At 44.7% G+C, this 21,406-nt stretch overlaps 1 protein-coding gene across 2 annotated transcripts in view; it reads right to left on the bottom strand.

Annotated features, from left to right (window-relative positions):
• The window catches only part of SVOP (SV2 related protein), a 71,032-nt gene that overhangs the window by 30,686 nt on the left and 18,940 nt on the right, over positions 1–21,406 (bottom strand). For both annotated transcript variants that reach the window (XM_055322447.1, XM_055322446.1), the window contains 5 exons: positions 20,876–21,036; positions 18,269–18,354; positions 17,100–17,198; positions 12,357–12,428; positions 3,041–3,165 (listed from right to left, as the gene is read on the bottom strand). In XM_055322447.1, coding sequence (XP_055178422.1) covers positions 3,041–3,165; positions 12,357–12,428; positions 17,100–17,198; positions 18,269–18,354; positions 20,876–21,036 — 543 coding nt within the window. The remainder of the gene's footprint in view (positions 1–3,040; positions 3,166–12,356; positions 12,429–17,099; positions 17,199–18,268; positions 18,355–20,875; positions 21,037–21,406) is intronic.

A 21,406-nucleotide genomic window follows, 5' to 3' on the forward strand; every position in this document is an offset into this window, starting at 1 on the left:
ACCCAGGTGATATCCTGGACATCTCTTGGTAATTGCCCAATTTTGGTGTTAAATGGACAAGCAGCAGCTATGGCCTGGGAAGGGCACAGTGACTCAGGCATGTGGTCTGGAACACCTCACCAGGTAAACCATCTTGATCAGCAGAAGTGCTGGCCAAAGGCAATAGGAACCTACACAAGCAGCTGGAGAGGGAGATATTAGGCATCAGTGGCAGCCGTGAGACCAGCAGCAATAACAGGGACTTTAGTTTACCCCACTAGCCAGCCTCTTTTAAGTATTTTCAGGGAAAAGACCAATCAGAGTGCTGGAAAAGCTGTTCCCTGATGGGGTAGACTTATTATATGAAGCAAGGAGATCCAAGAGGTACAAAGGGTAGACTGTCCTGGGTTCTGTGATGTACCACCTGGACTCACTCTTCAGGACTGAGGGACATACTCCCTCTGGAACGACCAGGAATGTTACCTGCCAAGAGCTCAGAATTGGGGCCCTGCCAGAAATTGCCTTGCCCCAAAGTAGCTGCTTTGCCCAAGGTCACGCTCCCTTTTTGAGGGCACCTCATGTCCAATATGGCTGATGTGAAGGTATAAAGGTCCAGTCCCCATGACTCATTTTGGAACAATTCTAAGGAGCCATTCCAGTTCTGGAACTCCTATAGGGTCAGCTCTGCTCAGCTCCTCCCTCTGCCCATTCAAGCTTTACTCACTCCCTTACAGGTGCTGATCTCAATAATTGCTTGCACACTAATCTCCATCTCACATTCTGTTTTCTGAGATCCCCACCTGTAATAGGGACCATATTTGTCTTGCTCACACTGTATCCCCAGCGTGTAGTACAGGCCAGTGCCATAGTAGGTGCTCAAGAAATATTAAATAAGTGAACAAACTGGGCCTTGTGGGAAATTTCCCTAAATTATTGTAACAAGAATTATTATTCCTTATCTTCAACCCATCCTACCCACTATTGCCAGATTAATACTTCTAAAGTACCTCCCCTGCTCAAGAAGTCTCAGTGGCTCCACATTGCCTGTAGGCAATTCCTTTGGCCTGGCATTCAAGACCTTTAGGAAGCTTGCCCTGGTCTACCTGTCCAACTTTAGCTTTCAATTCTCACATATCTCACCCCAACGAGCTAACCCAAATGGACTATTATCCTTCCTTGGACTCAACTCTGGCTTCTTCTTTTCATTCAGATCCCTTCATATGAAATATTCTACATCATCCTCAATCTGCCTCTAGGTCTTTCCAAATCCTTTGCATCTTTAATAGAGAGACAGTACAATGCAATGGTTAGTGCCTAGACTCTGGACTTAGAGGGCCTGAGATTCTCACTATGCCTCTTTCTGACTGTGTCACCTAGGGTAAGTCACTTCACTTCTTTGTGCATCAGTTTCTATATCTGTGAAATGGGATGAATAATTGAATTTACCTAGGATTTTGCAGGGATTACATGAGACAATCTGGTAAACTGTTTAGAAAAGCACATGCCTCCTAGTAAACACTAAATATTGGCCATTATCATCCTATAGGATGGCCCCTTTTCTATGGGGGGCCAGATAGGAAATAATGTCTCTGCTGAGACTACTCAGCTCTGTTGCTGTATATGAAAATGGGTATAGTTAATATGTAAATGATGGATGTGGCTGTGTTCCAATAAAACTTTATTTATAAAACCAGTCTGCAGGTCAGATACACCCCACATGCCATTGTCTGCCCATCTCCCAGAACAGAGTGGCTTCTTCTAACAACTGTGACTATTCTCAGTACCTTACAACGGCACCAACAAATACTCAGTTTGCATCTAATTAGGCCCACCACACCTCATGCTTAGGTTAGAAGAGGAAGAGGGCCCTCATGTGCCTTGTGAAGGTTAAGAGCATGGATGCTGTAGGCAGACAGACTTGGGTTCTTAGTTCCACTCCACACCATATGTCTTGGGCAAATGATTTCACCCATTGAGTCTTGGTTTCAACTATAAAAGGGAGATTGCAATCATTTGATAACACATACCTCCTGGGGCTGCTGCGATGTGCCTAGAAATATGTCCAATCAATGCTAGATCTATAGTTTTATTTTTTATTTTATTATTTTTTATTTATTTATTTATTTTTAGATTTTATTTATTTATTCATGAGAGACACACAGAGAGAGGCAGAGACATAGGCAGAGGGAGAAGCCGGCTCCACGCAGGAAGCCTGATGTGGGACTTGATCCGGGGACCCCAGGATCACACCCTGGGCCTAAGGCAGGTGCTAAACCACTGAGCCACCCAGGGATCCCCCCTTTTTTTAGATGATCTATATTTTTATTATTATTTCACATTTATGACTTTCCAGCTATTGTGTTGTGTTTTTCTAAGATTTTATTTTATTTTTTAAAGATTGATTGAGGGCAGCCCGGGTGGCTCAGCGGTTTAGTGCCACCTTCAGGGCATGATCTGGAGACCCAGGATCAAGTCCCATGTCAGGCTTCCTGCATGGAGCCTGCTTCTCCCTCTGCCTGTGTCTCTGCCTCTCTCTTTCTGTGTCTCTCATGAATAAATAAATAAAATCTTTAAAAAAAATAAAGATTGATTGATTGATTTGAGAGACAGAAAAGAGAGAAAGCAGGAGCAGGAGGAGCAGAAGGAGAATCACAAGTAGACTCTATACTGAGTGCAGACCCTGATGTGGGGCTCGATCCCAGGACCCTGAAATCATGACCCTAGCTAAAACCAAGAGTCAGATGCCTAATTGACTGGATCACCCAGGTGCCCCTTAAGATTTTATTTTTAAGTCATCTCTATGCCCAATATGGGGCTCGAATTTACAATCCCAAGATCAAGAGTTACACACTTCACTGACTGAGCCATCCAGGTGCCCCTATTATGTTGCTTTTGTTTTGCCAATCATTACAATACTGATAATGGTACTATTCTCTGGCTACATCATACCTCCTTGATGCCAGAAGCCCTAGTGTACCGTCTCTGCGTCCCCTCCCCCCCAGTCTATGAACATAGTTGACTGGCTGTCTTGCTGGATGGCCAGAGCTGGGCATTTACTTACGACTGGGGGACCCCTCCGATCCCGAAGCCCACCAGGCCCCGGAGCACCAGGATCCAGCTGTACACGGGCGCGAAAGCACTGAGGATGCCATAGTACAGAGTCCAGAGCACACTGATCTTCAGCCCCTGTGGAGAAGGAAGACACCAAGTCACAGGGCTTCTCAGTACCTCCAGGCCATGTGGCCCCCAAACCTGTTGAAAGCCATCAATGGGGTCAGGCTAAACAGCAATCCACACAGATTCTCTGTGGGATGTGCCAACCCCCAGGGGGAAGGGTTGTGGGAAAATTCTGCAGCATTCTTGGTTGCCCCAATGATTGGCATTTAATATATAGGGGCCTGAGATGTTAGATGCAGTGCATGAGACTCAATAAAGACTTGTCTTGTATCCTGCACCATCTCAAATTGAACTTTCTACTTGCCTATCATCCAGGTGAAAACTCCATGACTATCTGTACCTTGACCTTCACTCTATTTTATATAGAAATAGGATTTGAATATACACTTACTTTTGCAGGAACCCAACTTCTAGGTAAATCAAAGGAAGTTTGCGTGTGGTTTTTCTGGAACTTTACAAAATTGTTCTTCATTTCAGAAAGCCATGTTGTCAATGGCAACACTGCATATGGTATTTGAGTCATTGAGGGAACACTCCAGTATCTGTCTGCATTCATAGGGTTTCTATGTGTATCTATGAATAGACTGATCTAAATCTATTTCAAAATGTCAAATATAAAGAAAAAAAGCATCAACAAAATTAAGTTAAATACAAGCTTATTTATAATCAGAGACAAATATTAACTTCTTCCTTTTATCTGGACACTTGTGCATGCACATTTGCATATTGAAAATACATTTAACTAACTGCCTCCTTTAAAAAGTCCTCCATTATATCATACTTGGGGCATTATACCTGATTTATTTTATTATTTTATTTTTTTTATAACTGGTTTCTTTTAAAGATTATGTGGGTGGCTATTTTATTTTTGAAATTATTTCTGGATAATTAAGGGCATTATTAAAAGTTTTCATAACAGTTTCTAAGTAAAGGGAACATTGTATTTCACGGGGTTGAGAACCACCTAGAGATACAATGCTGCAAAACAAACATGCTGCGTATTCCTGGAGTGTTAATTACTCTTAGAGACTGAGAAAAAAATCAAGGGTGAATGCAATTTAAGGTGTTATTTTTTTTTTTTAAGATTTTATGTATTTGACAGAGAAAGAGCACAGGCAGCAGCAGAGGGAACGGCAGGCAGAGGGAGAGGGAGAAGCAGGGAGCCGGATGTAGGGCTCAAGCCCAGGACCCTGGGTTCACGATAACCAACACCAAACATATTATGGAATAGAACACAAATTCTATGTGGATTTTAGACCTGCAACATGGTGTCTGGGCAGGTATCTCTCTGTAGTACTTCCCCCAGATCCAGCCTTGAGTGCACCCTCTTGTCTCCCTGGGGACACTTCAGGTGGGAAGTCTGAAGCACACTGACTTTAGCTTTCCAGTTAAAATGAACGAGGGTGCCTTGGCTGGCTCAATCAGAAGAACATGGGAGTCTTGATCTTGGATGTAGAGATTACTTAAACAAATAAACTTACAAGAAATTAAAATGAATTAAAAGGGACTAGAGAGGAAATTTGGAGGTCTGACAGATGATTTCCAGTTTCTTGGAAAATGATTTTAAGTGGGAGAGAGAATACTTCAAATAACTTTCATTAGCTTGCAAGAAAGTGATTTTTCATTCCAATCATTATTCTGATTATGTCCAAGAGAAAAGATCTATGTGGTGCTAGTCTGTCTTTAACACCTTTTTTTTTTTTTGGTCTTTAACCCCTTTTTAAACACCCGTTAATCGTTAATCTCTCTTTTTAACAGATTGGACAGGAGGCAACTGTAACCAACTAGAATTTAGTAACATTGTTTTATTTTCATTGTATTTATTTTTGCAGATATTTCCTATTTAGGACAATTGCTACTGATTTCCTATTTAGGACTTTCTATAAAGTTTCCCTTTCCAAAAACATGCATTTAAGGGTTTTTAAAAAAGATTTTAATTTATTTATTTGAGAGAGAGAGAGAGAGAGAGCAAGTGGGGGGAGTAGCAGAAGGAGAGGGAAAATCTCGACTCTGATGAACATGGACCCTGAGATCATGATCTGAGCTGAAATCAAGAGTTGGACACCTAGCCAACCGAGTTAGCCAGGTGTCCCAGTTTGTTTGTTTGTTTTTAAAAAACGAAGTTGTGGGCACCTGTGTGGCTCAGTGGTTGAGTGTCTGCCTTTGGCTCAGGGCATGATCCCAGGGTCCTGGGATCAAGTCCCGCATCAGGCTCCCTGCAGGGAGTCTGCTTCTTCCTCTACCTGTGTCTCTGCCTCTCTCAATGTCTCTCATGAATAAATAAATAAAATCTTTTTTAAAAAGTAAAATTGATATAAAGAAAGATATTAAGTATATAGCAAAACAGATGGGATAGGAATTATCAAAGCCTAGGGAGCTATGGATCTATTGCAACAATAATAAAGCAACATTTCTGCACTCCGAAACACACGACTACGAAATTAGTATTTGCCACATATTTACTTACTTCCTTTCTTGTGGCTTAAGCTATCTTAAGAGGGATTTGCTTTCTTGGAACCCAAGGAGTCTTGAATCAGAGATAGGACATCATTAGCAGCAAAGAAAATGAAAAGAGGGAAAACAGAGGAGGAGAAGAGGAGCGGGTAGAAAAGAGGGCACCCCGACTGGCACCTGAGAGCTAAGCCTCTCTCCAGCGACCGCCTGGGAGCTTCACTACCCTACTGGGGTCACCACATGACCCCATGCCAGGCAGCAAAGACCTGCATGTGACCTGTCCTGCAGGGTCACAGCAGACTGCAGCTAGCTCTGCATTTGCCCACTGATGTCAGGGCTTTCTAGCTGGCCAGGAAATGAGGACTCAGCAACCATTTGTCAGTATTGTCATGGGTACTGCAAAGGCACGGGCACTGCCAGCTGCCTCATCCAAGCACTGCTCGGGACTCTGCAGAAATGTCTCCTGGGCTTTTGAGCTTCTCATTAACTACACTTGTCATTCTGGCCTAACATTTGTTCTGCCTTTTAGATTGTTGGCCCCGTCTCCCCACTCCCCTCTCTCCCCCTCTCCTTTTCTTCCTTCAGTATTCATTTACTGAGCATCCCCTGTATGCCAGGTTCTAGAGAGAGAAGTATAGACATTATGTATTCATTAGATTGTTCATTCAATTATTCACTTAACAATAAGCATATATCAAGTGCCTGCTCTATGCCAGATGCTAGAAAAAATGCTATATATTATTTGTTCATTCATTCATTCATTCATTCATTCAATATACGTGTATTAGACACCTGCTGTGTGCCCAGCACTAAAGGTACTGATATGCATCATCCATTCAATCATTTGTTCAATATGCATATATTAAGCATCTGTCGCATGCCTGGCAGTCAAGATACCACGATTCATTCATTTATCCCTTCACCATGCATGCACTGAGTGCCTCCTGAGGTACAGCAGGGAATGTGACAGCCAGAGTCTCTAACTTTATGGAACTTTCATTCCCATTTTTTTTAAATTTTTTTAAAAATTTTTATTTACTTATGACAGTCACAGAGAGAGAGAGGCAGAGACACAGACAGAGGGAGAAGCAGGCTCCATGCACCAGGAGCCCGATGTGGGATTCGATCCAGGGTCTCCAGGATCTTGCCCTGGGCCAAAGGCAGGCGCCAAACCGCTGCGCCACCCAGGGATCCCTCATTCCCATTTTGTAAATCACTGTCACATCTTTACACTGGGTCCTCACAGCAGCCTGTGGAAAGAGGCTGTTATTTCCACTCCCACTTTACAAATCAGCACAGTGAGGGTCAAAGTAGTTGAGTGATTTGTCCAGGATCAGCAGTCAAACCTGGAGTCAGGACTTTCAACTCCGAATGCCATACTTGAATGAGCACTCCCCTCCTCCTGGGCCTTTGATGGCTCCCATTGCCTCTGACAGAGAGCATGCATGAGGGTGTCATGCAGCAAGGATAGGTGGGTCCAGGTGAATGCAAGAGAGCTTGGCCTGTCTTGTCAGCCTCTACTGAGCTCTAGCCAAAAGTTGCCATCACAGAATGTGGATCCTGGGCTGCCAGATAGCCCAATTAAAACAAAACAAAACAAAACAAAACAAAACAAAACAAAAAACAGAGCTCTTCATTTTTATGCAAAATACATTATTTTTTGAAGCAGAGGCAACTGATTCAAAATCCTATACAGCATTGTATGGGTTAAATAAAACACATCTATAGGACATGTTCAGTTCATAGCTCCCTGGTATACAACCTGTAGCCTGGAAAGGCTTCAAGCTTCTGCTCTAAGAAGCTGAGGGTCTTGCTACCACTTGGGTGCCAAGTCTGCAGCCTCCAAAAGGAGCATGCTGATGTCATCATCATGAGCATTACTCAGTCCTGGAAGGCTGTTGACTCAGTGCCCTTGGTGTCCTCCGGTCATGTGCAGGACAAGGAAAATTGTCAGGGGACAAGGAGGCTGGGGATCTTCAAAATATTGAGATGAGGGGATCCCTGGGTGGCTCAGTGGTTTAACACCTACCTGCCTTTGGCCCAGGGCTTGATCCTGGAGACCCGGGATCAAATCCCACGTCAGGCTCCCTGAATGGAGCCTGCTTCTCCCTCTGCCTGTGTCTCTGCCTTTCTCTCTGTCTCTCATGAATAAATCAATAAATAAATATTTTTAAAAAATATTGAGATGAGAGGCTTGTTGCCTGCCAGCTACCTCTTTTTCGTCCTTACAGATAACATGAACTAGCTAGTGACCTGATCATATTCTGATTTTTTTTTTTTTGCGACGCAGCCAATAGTAGTTTCCATTGGTCACCAGCTAACCATGCATCAGTAAAATACTGTTCTAAGTGCATTAACTACATTTCTCATATAACCCTTCCAGCAGCCCTCTGAACTCCTGCTCTTGACAACCTAGTTTTACAAATGGGGAAACTGAGACTCAGAGGGGTGAAAAAATTTGCTTAAGTTCCCTCACTCAATAGAGAGGGTGGAGCACCTTCACCCCGGCAAGGCCACACACCCACAGCTGCCCTTCCTTTGTGTGGCTTTGCCATAAGCCCCCAGGGTGTAGGAACTTCTATAGGAATCAAAGTGGCCCACTGAGTCCTAACCCCTTACGTGAGTCCCTTGCAAAGTCATGCAGCAGACACCCTCCCAGAAGCCTCCCAGCTGGGCGGAGGCAGATCAAGGAGCTAGGAGGAGATTTTTGGCACTAGCTAAAGCTTTGCCAGCTGCCCGGCTCACCCTCTGTTTCTGGAGGAGTTCTACAGAAGCTTTATAATTAGAACCTGATCCATCCTCCCTGCAGTGGGGCCAGAATTCCCTGCAGGAAGGAGGGGGCCCTGCAGTCTGGGGGTGATTTCTCTCCTCTCTGGTCAGGAGAGCTAGAGGACCACTCTATAGGCACCCTCTCAGGCTTTGTTTGGAATGGTTGAATGTCCAACTGCTCAACTGAATTCTGGGGGAATAATTCAGTTATGTCTCCCAGCAGCCAACGTTGTGGACTCTGGAGCCAGACATACCTGCATTTGAACATTGGCATTGCTGTTTATTGTCATGAGCTTGCCAAATGATAGGAACAATACTGGACATTTATGAATTGCTTCCTCTGTGCCAAGAGCTTTCTGTGCACAGGCCCGTTTACTCCTAGGACACCCCTATGGAAGAAAGACTATTATGATCCCACTAACAAATGAGGAAACTTGAGGCACAGGGAGGTTGAGTAACTTGTTGAGGGTCATGCAGCCTGTCTGTGGAGGAGCTGGGATTTGCACCTTGGCAGTCTGACCTCAGAGCTCATGCTTTCACAAAAATGTCACATTAGCATCTCATTTGTCCAAATGAGCACTGGAGGTAAATATGAAATTAGGGTGGAATAGTCCCAGCTGATACAATAAGATGATACAGAATGAACTCTTCACAATAGTGCAACTTGGCATCATCTGTGCATTCACTCTAGTGCCTCATTTCTCAACCCTCGCACCCTTCACACTTAGGACTTGGTAGTTCTTTGTGGTGTGGACTGTCCCATGGACTTTGGGATAGCAAACAGAATCTGACTCACTAGATGCCAGTAGCACCCCTCCCCTCAGTGGTGACAACCAAAAAACGTCCCCAGACATTGCTGAATGTACCCCGGGAGGAAGGGGGAGATAAAACCTGCCCACTCCCTCCCCCGTTGAGAACTGCTATTCTAGAAGTTGCCAAAATGTGTTCAGAACTCACAAGATTCAGTAAATGGCATTACTGAAAACCCATCTACGAGTCTTTTAAAAACCTGAGCTATAGTTTTCTCCTTCCCACCATAAAATGAAGGTATCTATAGGTATTCTATAGGGCTACTTCCTGGGAACGCCATAGGCATGACCCACGTTAGTGGCAGAATGAACATACTCTGCCGAGGGATGTCAGGATCATAAGCTAACGATCTTTTTGGACTTCTCTGTAAAACAGAGAACAGTCATCCAGGAAATCACTTGCTGGTCTGGAGAGGATGAGAGAGTGGCAGAAAGTGGCAACAAGGGGATCTGATTTTCATCCATCCAACTCAGCCACTCGAGAAGAATTTATGGAGGGTCTGCTATAAAAGGCAGGTGCTGTGCCAGGTGCTGGGGCCACCTCAGGACGCAAAACAGGCATAGCCACCTTCCTCATGAGCTTTACTGCACTCACCAGGCTGCCCTCCTGCCCCTGGCAGACATCACTAATTGATCACAGAGCTGTCCCACTGAGCCTTCCACTCCTCAAATCCATGTGTCTGGAGTCCTCTACTGAATGATTAGAACAGGCACAAGGGAGGACAAACCCATTTGCCCTTCAGTTTCAGGAACTCAATAAATGGTAGCTGTTACTATCAGCTATTATCTGATCCAATCTCCTCTGACATAAATAAGGAAACTGAGGCCCCTTTACTGTACCTCAGTAAAGTTCCTTTCCATGGGTTCCTGCATTTGTGTGTGTATATGCATGCTTGCCTCAAGAACAAGTAAATAAAAAGTGTTTTAGCAGGAAACAGAGGGACAAGTCATCCACCCCATGCCCAGTGTGCACAGGAAGAAGCCACGTGAAGAATTTAGAAGAGCTTTCTCCTTTGATTATTTTAAAACTGCGAAGGCTAATGTTAGGTCCAGCCTCAGCCACACATTTGCAGTTCCCTTCACCGCGGCGGCGCCACCCAAGAACGGCTCTGCTTTATTATAAGAGGTGCTTCTCCTCCCTCCCTTCCATCCATCCATCCATCCTTCCTCCTTCCCTTACTTCCATCCTTTCTCCCTCTCTCCCTCTTCCCAGCTCTGGTTCTGCTCTTTTCCAATCAGAAAATTGCTGAAGCAATGACTTACACCCTCCAGAAAAAGGAAGTGCGTGGGAGGGTGTGTATGGGCAGAGTTTAGAGAGCTACGGCCTGAAAATCAGAGTAATCCAGGTTTTATTCTCTTTGGAAGACCTGGAGAGATCTTCCCAACTGACCTCCCCAGCTTCTAAAACCATCCAAAATCCCTGTGCTACAATGGCTAGAGTTGGTTTCCCAGCTTGGTCACTTCTGGTCCTGCCCCAGCCACTCCTTAGTGGTTTCGTAAGTCAATGGTTCCCAGGTGCCTACTGGCCTATGTATTTCCTGTCCAGTCACAGTGGGAGGGCCTGCAGCTGGACTGCACTGTTCAACCATCCATCCATCCATCCATCCATCCATCCATCCATCCATCGAGTCAACATACATTGATTGAGCATCTATGGATTCAAGCCACTAGCCACGTGTTAAAGCAAGAGTCTAGACCTTAAAAGAGTGAGATCTGGCTCTGTGATATATAAGCTGTGTAGCTTGGGCAAGTTGCCCATGCTCTGTGCCTCACTTTTCCCTTCTGTAAAATCAGATTGAGAATAGTACCAGGGTTTGGGCGAGCGAATGCATGTATCAGGCCTGGTACAGGGCCTGCCATACAAGGTACTGTGTTATTTCCAGTCCCTGGTGTGCTGGTTATAGTGGACCCCAACTGTTACCTCTTCAGCATCCATGTCTCCATTCTTTCCTAACAGAATTCTAAGTTTTTTTTAGCTATCTACATTAGTCTAAGTCAATAGTTCTCAAAGTATGGGCTCCGGACCAGCAGCATCGGCATCACCTGGGAACTTGTCAGAAATGCTTTCATTGCAATGCCAGCTCACGTATGTCCTGTGCCTATGATGTGCCTGGCATGGTATAAAGCCATTCACGCCTAAGATCTCAACCCTCAAATGTAGAATCTGTTATTTTTTTTCTTTAGACATATGAAGAAATTGATCCTCAGAGAGGTCAATTCACTTGCCCAAGGTCACACAGCCAGGAGTGGCAGGGTCGCAACTGAACCCAGATCCACCTGATTCCAGAGCCCAAGCATGTAACCACTATACCACCCTGCCTCCCAAGAAGCTGCAGACTGAAGAGAAGAGTCCAGAAAAAAGAACAATAAAGCAGTCAGCAGGTGCAATCACTCAGAATGCACTACCGGAGTGGCAGCTATTCCTGAGCAGGGCCCTTAACCAAGGAAAGCTTCTAGATCTACAAAGCTCTTTTCTCCCATCAGGCCCAAGTTTATAGTTTGGAGAACTGTAACTTCACATGCCGAAGGAATCAAAGCACCCAAGTGCAGCCTAGCAAAACCAGAGCAGTGTAAAATACAAAGGGGACCATGCAGTAACAAGTGAATCAAACAGTACGAGCTCAATGCAATGCCAGACCTGTAAGTTCCCTTCTTCCTTGTTTGCAAATCCATTTCATGTCATATCTGAGGCTGGGCTTCCCCCAAAGCAGACCCTGACACAAGAATTCTAGTACAAACAGTTTATTTAGGTGGTGATCCCAGGAGGAGTGGGGAAAGCAGACAATTCAAGGTACCTTCATGAGCAAGTTCCCACGGATCCCGGAGCTCAGTGCTGCTGGGATTAGGAGATGATTCATTTAGGGCAAGAAAGTTGACAACTTCATCTACCAGCCCTTGACTTCCCCCAGCCTTGTGTAAGGAAATAGTGGGTGCCAAGGGGACCCGGGTGGGCACCAGTGGCATCTTCTGCATTCTGAAATGTACATGCTTGGGCCTCACTAGGCATGTGTGTTTTCGAGAGTCCATGGCCTCAGAGCCAATGTCTTCTCATTGCATTTTGACAGAGCTCATCGGGCCTCCCAAATGCTAAGTAGCACTGTTTTGCTGCTTGTCAACACCACCATGGAGATAACCCAGAGGACATGCACTTAGGAGAGGTTGCCTTACTGTTTTCCTGCCATACTGGTCTGAGATGTTTCCCCAGAGCGTAGAGCTGGACATCATGCCAACAAAGACTACCTGTGGATGGAAAGACAGGGTCTGTTAGTGACACGGAGCATCGCAGAGAAGAGGAACAATGACTTGAACCTGTGATATCACGTCCTGGTCTGAGTGATGAGCCAACACTGGCTGAGATCCTGTTAAGGTACAAACACTGTTTGGGCTCTTCGTGTTACTATTTAAGCCCCACAACAATCTTGTGGGGTGGGTAATATCATTATCCCTGTTTTACAGATGAGGAAACTGAGACTCAGAGAGGGGACATCCCTTGGCCAGGGTCACACAGGTGTAAGCAGCACTACCTGAGCTGGGATTGGGCAGTATAGGTGCAGAACTAGCATCTGAACAATTTCTCACCTACCAAAGAAATGTCTCACCCTGTTGCTAAGAAAATTTCAAAGGTAGAGCTTGGAGAGTGAGAAAAACAGAAGACAGAAGGTTGGGATCCCTGGCTCAGCGGTTTAGCGCCTGCTATTGGCCCAGGGCCTGATTGAGTCCGGCATCAGTCTCCCTGCATGGAGCCTGCTTCTCCCTCTGCCTGTGTCTCTGCCTCTCTCTCTCTCTCTCTCTCTCTCTGTCTCTCATGAATAAATAAAACCTTAAAAAAAAAAAAAGAACTGTAAGCTATTTGTAAGCCGAAGCACTCATGGAGAGCTCTTGGTGTGCCCCACAAAGTCACTGTTACATTGTTAATTTTTGAACAGAGCTGATGCAGTTTAAATTATTATACCCATTTTATAGTTGGGAAGCCTGAGGCTCAGAGAGCTAAGAAACCTACTCCATATCCCAGGAACAGAGGGTAGAGCCAGATCTTAAACCCAGGAAGGCTGACTGGAGCCTTCATACCTGTGCCTATCCTTGTCCTCTCCGAGTATAGGACAGCACACTAAATGCTTTGTACTCACATCTTACCCAAAGTTCATGGTGGCCCTTCGAGGTGGGTGCCATTATCATCCCCATTTTGCAAATAAGGCAACTGAGGCTCAAAGAGGTGAAGGCACTGCCCCAAAACCACAGGCATGTCCTTGGGCAGTGGGCTGCAAATGGAGGCTACACAGAGCCAGGTGCTCCAAGCAGACATGGCTAGTTTTAAAAGAATTAATTTCCAGGTCCTCAACTTCCATACAGACTCTTTCCTGAGAACAAGCTATGGCTCTTGTCTGTTTCCTGCCCCACCTTTTTCAACCACCCCCTCCCACTTCTCATTACCCCACCCTCCCATCTCCGCAGTGCATCTCACAGGGCAATGCTTCGAGGCTAAACCTTTCAGAACACCTCAAAAAGGACACCAATGACAAGATACAAATCCTTTTGCGACTCATCTAGTTTCCAATTCCTTTTTATTATTTTAAACCAAATTGAAAGAGAACCTAATGAAGCCATCAGTAAATCAGATCACTGAAAATAATCTTTCATAAGCAGTTGCTGTATGCTCTTTACCATATAACTTGGAAGTCGCTGAAAAAAAAAACAAGTGGCATTAGTTTATTGAGTTGTTACAAAACTCCTTCAGTCCCCCCTCAATTTTGATATGTAAATAAGCTAAAAATGAAAAATAGGAAGGGAATTGCTGCTAAACCCCATCTTACTTTAGTAGAAAGTAATCATCTAAGAATACATGATGTAATTGAGAGACACTCCATACCACTCATTAAGAGGTATGTTCCTGATAAAAATTCACTTGTGTTCAACAGCTATTTATCAAAATTCATTTTTTCTTGTTTTGGTCTATTGCATATAACTAAAAACTATCATGATAACTCAGTGCAGGAGAAAAATGTCAACACTTAAGAGCTTTATGAGCTCAGAAAATTAAAAACAATAATTTAGAATTTATATATTTTGGCCTGGGAAATTCTGACAGGTGACAAATGACATGCTTTCGAGCAGAGTAAAACATTGCTAGGATAAAACATGGAGAAATGGGGACACCTGGGTAGCTCAGTGGTTGACTGTCTGCCTTTGGCTCAGGGCCTGATCCCAGGGTCCTGGAATTGAGTCCCACATTGGGTTCCCCACAGGGAACCTGCTTTTCCTCTGCCTGTGTCTCTGCCTCTCTCTGTGTCTCTCATGAATGAATAAATAAAATCTTTTTTTAAAAGATAATCTTTTTTTTAAAGGTATTATTTATTTATTCATGAGAGACACAGAGAGAGGCAGAGACACAGACAGAGGGAGAAGCAGGTTCCATGCAGGGAGCTCGATGTGGGACTCCATCCTGGGTCTCCAGGATCACGCCCTGGGCTGAAGGCGGTGCTAAACCGCTGAGCCACCCAGGCTGCCCGAATAAATAAAATCTTAAAAAAAAAAAAAAATGAAGACATGGAATGAAAATAACAGTCCAAGAAGAACACAAAATAATGCAAAATTTCCAAGTAATTCTGATGACCTTATTCATGTTATTTTAAAACAGAGGACATTGGTATCAGACATGTATTTCAATTCCATTGGACATATTTCAAAAAGTGGATATGAAATTTTACTTAATTTTTTAAATATCTCTACACCAGAAGTCATAGAATCTGCAACCTACAATTTAAAAACATTTAATGTTGGGGTGCCTGGCTGGCTCAGTCGGAGGAGCGTGCAACTCTTGATTTTAGGGTCGTGAGTTTGAGCCCCACATTGGGTGTAAAGTTTACTTAAATAAATAAAACTTTAAAAAATTTAATGTCAAAAAAGTTAAAAAAAATAAAATAAAGATATTTAATGTCAACTTAAAACCCTTTGAGGGTCGTGGGGTCTGCATAATTTTTAGAAAATTCTTTTCTAGATAACCTACAGCAAAAATGTTTGAAAATTGGGATTCCTGGGTGGCTCAGTGGTTGAGCCTGAGCCTTTGGCTCAGGTCATGATCCCGGGGTCCTGGGATGGAGTCCCACATCCGGCTCCCCACTGGGAGTCTCCTTCTCCCTCTGCCTGTGTCTCTGCCATTCTCTCTGTGTCTCTCATGAATAAATAAATAAAATCTAAAAAAAAAATGTTTGGAGATTGCTGTGTAGGGATGAAGCGTTGCCTTAATTATGTGCTAAGGGATATCCTTGCACCAAGGAAGAATTAAGCATTCCCCACAAACAACATAATTCTGCCACATTTCCTCTCCCGAAGGAGAGATCTAGGCCCTGCAGAGCACTGGTCTATACCACACTAATTACGGTAACTTGCACCATATTTCTTATGACAATAATGTAGTCCCCATTATCCTCTTTATGTATGTTATGCAAGTAAAGCAACTCCTGCGGCGCTCTAAATTTTCCGCAGAAACTTGGCCATGAAACTTTGAAACTTCACAACATCGCCAAGCCCATGAGTCCAAATTTTCTACCATAAGGAAGTAGTCCAGGGCTATAGCTGGGAGTTGAGACTCTGAGTCTTACAGACCTGGATTTCAGCTCTGCCTCTTATAGGCTGTGTGAGCTTGGGAAGTCATCACACCTCTCTGAGCCTTAGTTTCCATATCTGTGAGAATGGGAGTGATAAGAGCACCTCTTTCACAAGGTTAAGAAGGTTAAAAAGACAATGTATGCCAAACCCGCAGCACAGTGTTTGGGACACAGTAAGGGCTCAGTAAATGGTGATTGTTACAGCTGAGAAAGGCTCCTCAGTGCAAAAACATGGCCCTGTTGGGTATGCTTCAGGGGGTATCAGTGAGAATCAGAAATCCGAGAGAGAAGTATCAGTTACTCAACCCCTACCATACACTAGGCACTGTGTGTATTTTGCTGCTCTTTTGCAGGGAAACAGGCATTATCACCCCCATTTTGGAAGAGATGTAGAAGAGCTGTAAAGTGCCTCATTCAAGGTCACACATCTAAGTGACTAAACCACTAAAGGCTCCTGTATGTGTCTCTACACCTCCTCCCATGGGGCTGCACAAGTTTACTTCTAATATCAGACCAGGCCTGGTTGCTGAAGGTGCTCAAGCCATTCCAGAACAGTTACAGCATTCTGGGAGGTGCTCCTGCTTAGCAATTACTGTACCTGCCGGTAGCCAGGCTGTGTGACCTTTTGTGAGTGATTTAACCTTCCTGTGCCTCATTTTCCTAAGCTAATAATAGTATCTACCTCCTAGGGTTGTGAGAATTAAAGAGCACAATATATATTGAGCATAGATTGCATGTAATCTCTGTAAAGCCCTTTGCACAGTGAGAACTCAAATATTAGCTTTTGTACCATCATTATTACTCTCTTATCCAGCCTGGCCATTCCCCTCCCTTTTAGAGGGTTGCTGCTGAACTCCCCTAATACTCCGGATTCTCCCTCACTCTCCTTCAAGTGTTAATTCAGGGAGCTGTGCTCCCTACCATTTATTGAGCATCTACTATGTGTCAGGCACTGTGTTGTTTCAATCCCCAGATCACCCTCGTGAAAGAGGAATTGGTATCTCCTTTTTGCTGTCAAGTGAGGCTTATGAGGTTTACGTCCAGGTGGGTTCCAACTACCCGGTAATTGAGTAGAATGTCTGGGACTCCAAGTCATTGGCCCCCTGGGTGCGGCAGTGCTGGCTGCAAACCTGCCGGGATATGTGAGGTACACGGCGGGGTAAAGGAAGCTGGGGTCACGTTGTTTCTAACCAGGGCTTAATTCTTTGCTGCTGAGCCCTGGGCAGCAGCAAGAGAGGGAGACACCCCCACATAATGCCCTACGGGTGTCCTGAATGCGATAGAAGAGAGCTGCGGGGCTGCCTACCGAGGTCAGCAATGCAACTTGCCAGCTGGGGAGTCTCCACTCGCAGTGCAGCTGTGGAGCAAGGATGCTCAGAATCATCATCTCCATAGCATCGGCCATCTGCAGGGAGGAAGGGAACATCATAAGGCCAGGATGCGCCCAGGGCTGGGGGTGGCTGCGCCCCAGTCCGTGACCCCTGAGCATGCGGAGCCCTCCTCCTCCACTGGCTGCTGTGCGCCCTACCACACATCAAAACACACCCGGAGGTCCGGTAGCTCAGACGGTAGGTACCATGCAGGAATTGACGAAGAGGCATCTAACATTCTGTGTGTGTGTTTCTGTGTTTAAAAAAATAGGGGTGCTCCTCAAATGAAGTGGGGAAGCATTATATTTCTAAAACCTGAGAAAAACTTTTTACAGAGGTAGAGAGACAATGATCTTTTCTCTTTAGCTCAATTAAAGACTAGTTTATCTTTGGTGCATAGGTCATTGTTCATGTAGAATTGTCAGTATATTTAACAAGTACAAGCTTTTAATATATTAACACACACTAGAAAACCCTGGTAATTACACATCATGGTACCTTCTTGAGAGTAGACAGAAACGAGAGTCCAGAAGCAGACCTCCTTGGCCATGGAAATGCGATAGATAAAAGACGGCTTTTTAAATTGGGGGGGGGGGGGCGGACAGTGATGCGGGGAATTTGGAGATCCATTTGAAAAAATAGGTTAGCTCACCATCTTGCAACATTCACCAAAAATCAGTTTCAGTTGCATTAAAGGTCTAGATGTGTTCTTCTCTGGAGGTAGGTTAGATTTATAACAAGGGGTCATGAACCTCTTAAAGCAGAAGGCACATTTTCGTTTGTGCATGTTTATCTAGGGTAAGCTCCACAGAAGACATCATAATCTTATGGCAGCCCTGAGCCCCCAAAGGGTTGAGAACCACTTAATTAGCTAGTAACTTCAAATCTACCTTGAGGGCAATGACCAACCACACCTAAACTCCGGCCAAGGCCAGATCTTCATGATCACCAGCATCACTCAACATAAACTTTTGGTGATTCAAGCAAAGGTTCCATGTGGATAGAATTATGTCCTTCCTCACAGCCCCTGCCCTGGAACCCAGCTGAATAGCATGAAGGTTTCCTGGAGACTGAATGTAAGGTCACCGCTCCCAGAAATACTTGCCCAAGCCAAGCCTGTGAGAACAGACAGCTTCCATTGAAATTTTCCAAACCCAATGGCTTCCACCGCATCTTCCACCATGAAAGTATCTGGAAAGGAGAAAGGGAGACGGGAGGAAGGAATGAGTGCATCCTGCAATTATCCTCATGTGGGAGTGCAGGGTGGGGGAAGGCGTTTCAGTCAAACTTAGTAAAGGCAGCACACCACTCCTAGCAGTGTTATCCTAGAAAAACATTCCAGCTACAAAGTCCACTGCAACATTGTTTGTAAAAGGGAAAACTGGAAAACCCAGCATGTCTCTCAACAAGGGTTGGTTAGATAAATTACTATACATATCATAATTATATATAAATTTTTATATATCCACATTATAAAATGTGACCTGCCTGTTAAAAAGAATGTGCAGATATAGAAAGATGCACACAACATATTGCTAATTAATTTTTTAAAACAAAGCAAAATGGGCAGCATATTTACTACGCTTTTCTTCTCGGAAATGTACATGCCTGTGTGTACGTGTATGCATATGGATGCATGTATGTGTCAATGCATGGAATGCATACCTAACTTGAATTGTGGTTTCATTTCTGTTGTCTTTGGAGAGAGCAAGAGAGAAATCCTATGAGATTTTAGCTGTCTTCAACAATGCATCGCTTCCATAGTTGAGAAAGCAAGAAAGACTTTTTAAAAGCAAAGTGCTGCTGCACTCCGATGATGCTGTCCACATTATACTGTGAAGTTAAAAATTTAACTGGGGAGAGGTATGCATCATTAAAAGGGGCCTTTGTGATAGAATTAGAAACGTACGTGTGCGCCATGCAGGGGAAGAAAGACAAGGGTTCAAAAATCGTTAACAGAATCATCTTTGAGGATAGCATTCACTTTTTAACTTTTCCAAACAAATATGTTATTTGTGCGCTCAGAAAAAGTAGGAGGTAATTGATATGCTAGTAAGTATTTTCAAAAAAATATAATGACTAAACATAATCTACTAGGCTGGTCTACGTCCTGCAACAGCACTGCTGCAAAAACTGGTGAAGTCTGAATAAACTGGGGTTTAGTAAATAGGACGACACAGTGTTGGTTTCTTAGTTTTAGCAAATGCACCATGACCAGGTAAGATGTTAGCGTCGGGGGAAGCTGCATGAAGGGTATGTGGGAGCTCTCAGAACTATGTTTGCAGCTTTTCTGTAACCCTAAAATGGTTTCCAAAAAACTTAATTAAAAAAATAAAAATACTAAAGGGAGCGTGCTGGGTGGCCCTTCTGTGGGCTGCCTCTGAGGATCTCATCAGCTCCCCACTGGGAGTTTTCATCTTTTTAGAATTTCAACCATGGATCTCTTACATCAATCATGATTTTCTCCAGAAGTGTGAGCCGGTGTTTATCACATCAGCAGGGGCTGGTTTCCTCCAGCAAAAAATATGGAGAAAGCAGAGTGAGTCCTACAGAGTCCTCAATAATAAGAATAATAATACGTAGAGTAATGGTGTGTGTGTCTGATTGCTCACTGTGGGCCAGGCACTGCAGAAAGACATTGATGTACACTACCCCACTTAGTCCTGCTCAACTATTAGTTCAGACCCAGTCCCAGCTCCATTTTGCAGAGGAGGACATGGACTTGCCCAGTGTCACACAGTTGCCACACTGTAGCTCTGGGAGCTGAGCCCAGATCAGTTGGGAGTAGACACTGCTCCCAACCACTACCTGCCCCCTCCTGGTCATTGCCTCCTTAGATCTCCCAACCCAACTAGGCTTTGGGTTTAAGACATTAACCCTCTCTCATGTTGGGAATCTGGGGCCTTGCAGGAATGCATGGAATGCTTTCATCCATCAGCATCATATATGAGGGGAGACGAGGTCCCATGGTACCACCTCAGGTGTCTTGTTTGACCAGTTCTACTCAGAGGAGCACAAGGTCATGGGTTGGAATATGGGCTTTGAGGCCACATTGCCCAGCTGTAGACCCAGCTTTGCTAATTTTTAGCTGTGTGACCCTCGGCAAGATACTTAGTCTTTCTGTGCTTCAGTTTTCTCTTCTACAAAATGGGGAAGATAAGTATAATAGTTCCAGTTGGAACTGGTGTGAAGATTAAATGGGTAATATGTGTAAAGTGCTTAGCAGAGTGCCTGGCCCAGAGTAAATCCTCAGGCAGTGTCAGCTGCTCCTGTCACTATGGTCATCATCACCCTCATCACCAACACCTTCATCATCACCACCATCATCATTACACTATCATCACCACCACCACCACCACCATGGTCATCATCACTATCCTCCTTCTCCTCCTCATCTTCATAATCATCATCATCACCATCACCACCACCATCATCACCATCACCACCAACACCATCATTGTTGCTGCTGTCCTCTGCTGGGTGTTATGCAATGAAGCTGACTGGCAGGGATTATGATGTAACCTTATCTGCTGGAGGAAGCCATGTAGGCCCAGCCCACACTTCTAGTGTCACCTCTGGGCCCTCCAGGCCCTCCTACCTGCCCCTTCACTAGATGCCTCTGAGAGCACGATCTGGGGAGGTAACACTGGCACGTCAGAGCCCCTGACTGTGGTCCAGGCTGATGTCCCAACTGCAGAGCCCTCTCTCTCACCGTCAGTGGGATTGGCAAACTCCTTGGGCACAGCTGCCCCATCGTCCAGCTCGACAGCCTCTAGGCCCGCGCGGACCCCTTCAATCTGGACCTCATGCTCTCCCGAAGCCGTGTCATCCTCTGACCTTGCACTCTCGCCCGTGCGACGGAATTTCACCACCCTAGAGGACAGAGCAAATCTGGTCATGAGAGCTAGAACTTCCCTTCGATGGCCTTGCTGCACAGCCCTTGTGCCCAAGACAGGTAAAAGGCTTTTTCTTGTGGTTCAGAGAATTGATGTGGGGGGAGGGGGTTGGCATTTCTATTGAGTTGGACTGATGGGGATCTGACAGCTTCAAGAGTTACTTATCAGGGCTGCCACATACATTCGTACAGGTTGGGCACTGCACAACTCCAGGGGGACCCTACTTACAGGTTAAGCTATGTGAAAGAGGTTATCTGTGTTCTAGATGTAAATACTGTTTGGAATCACATGTGTTTCAGAATTTAGATTTGTCTTTCTGTATCTAACAGAGGTAACAACTTGGTCAC

Source organism: Nyctereutes procyonoides, unplaced genomic scaffold (assembly GCF_905146905.1).
Source record: "Nyctereutes procyonoides isolate TBG_1078 unplaced genomic scaffold, NYPRO_anot_genome, whole genome shotgun sequence".
In the NCBI taxonomy this organism is placed as follows: domain Eukaryota; kingdom Metazoa; phylum Chordata; class Mammalia; order Carnivora; family Canidae; genus Nyctereutes; species Nyctereutes procyonoides.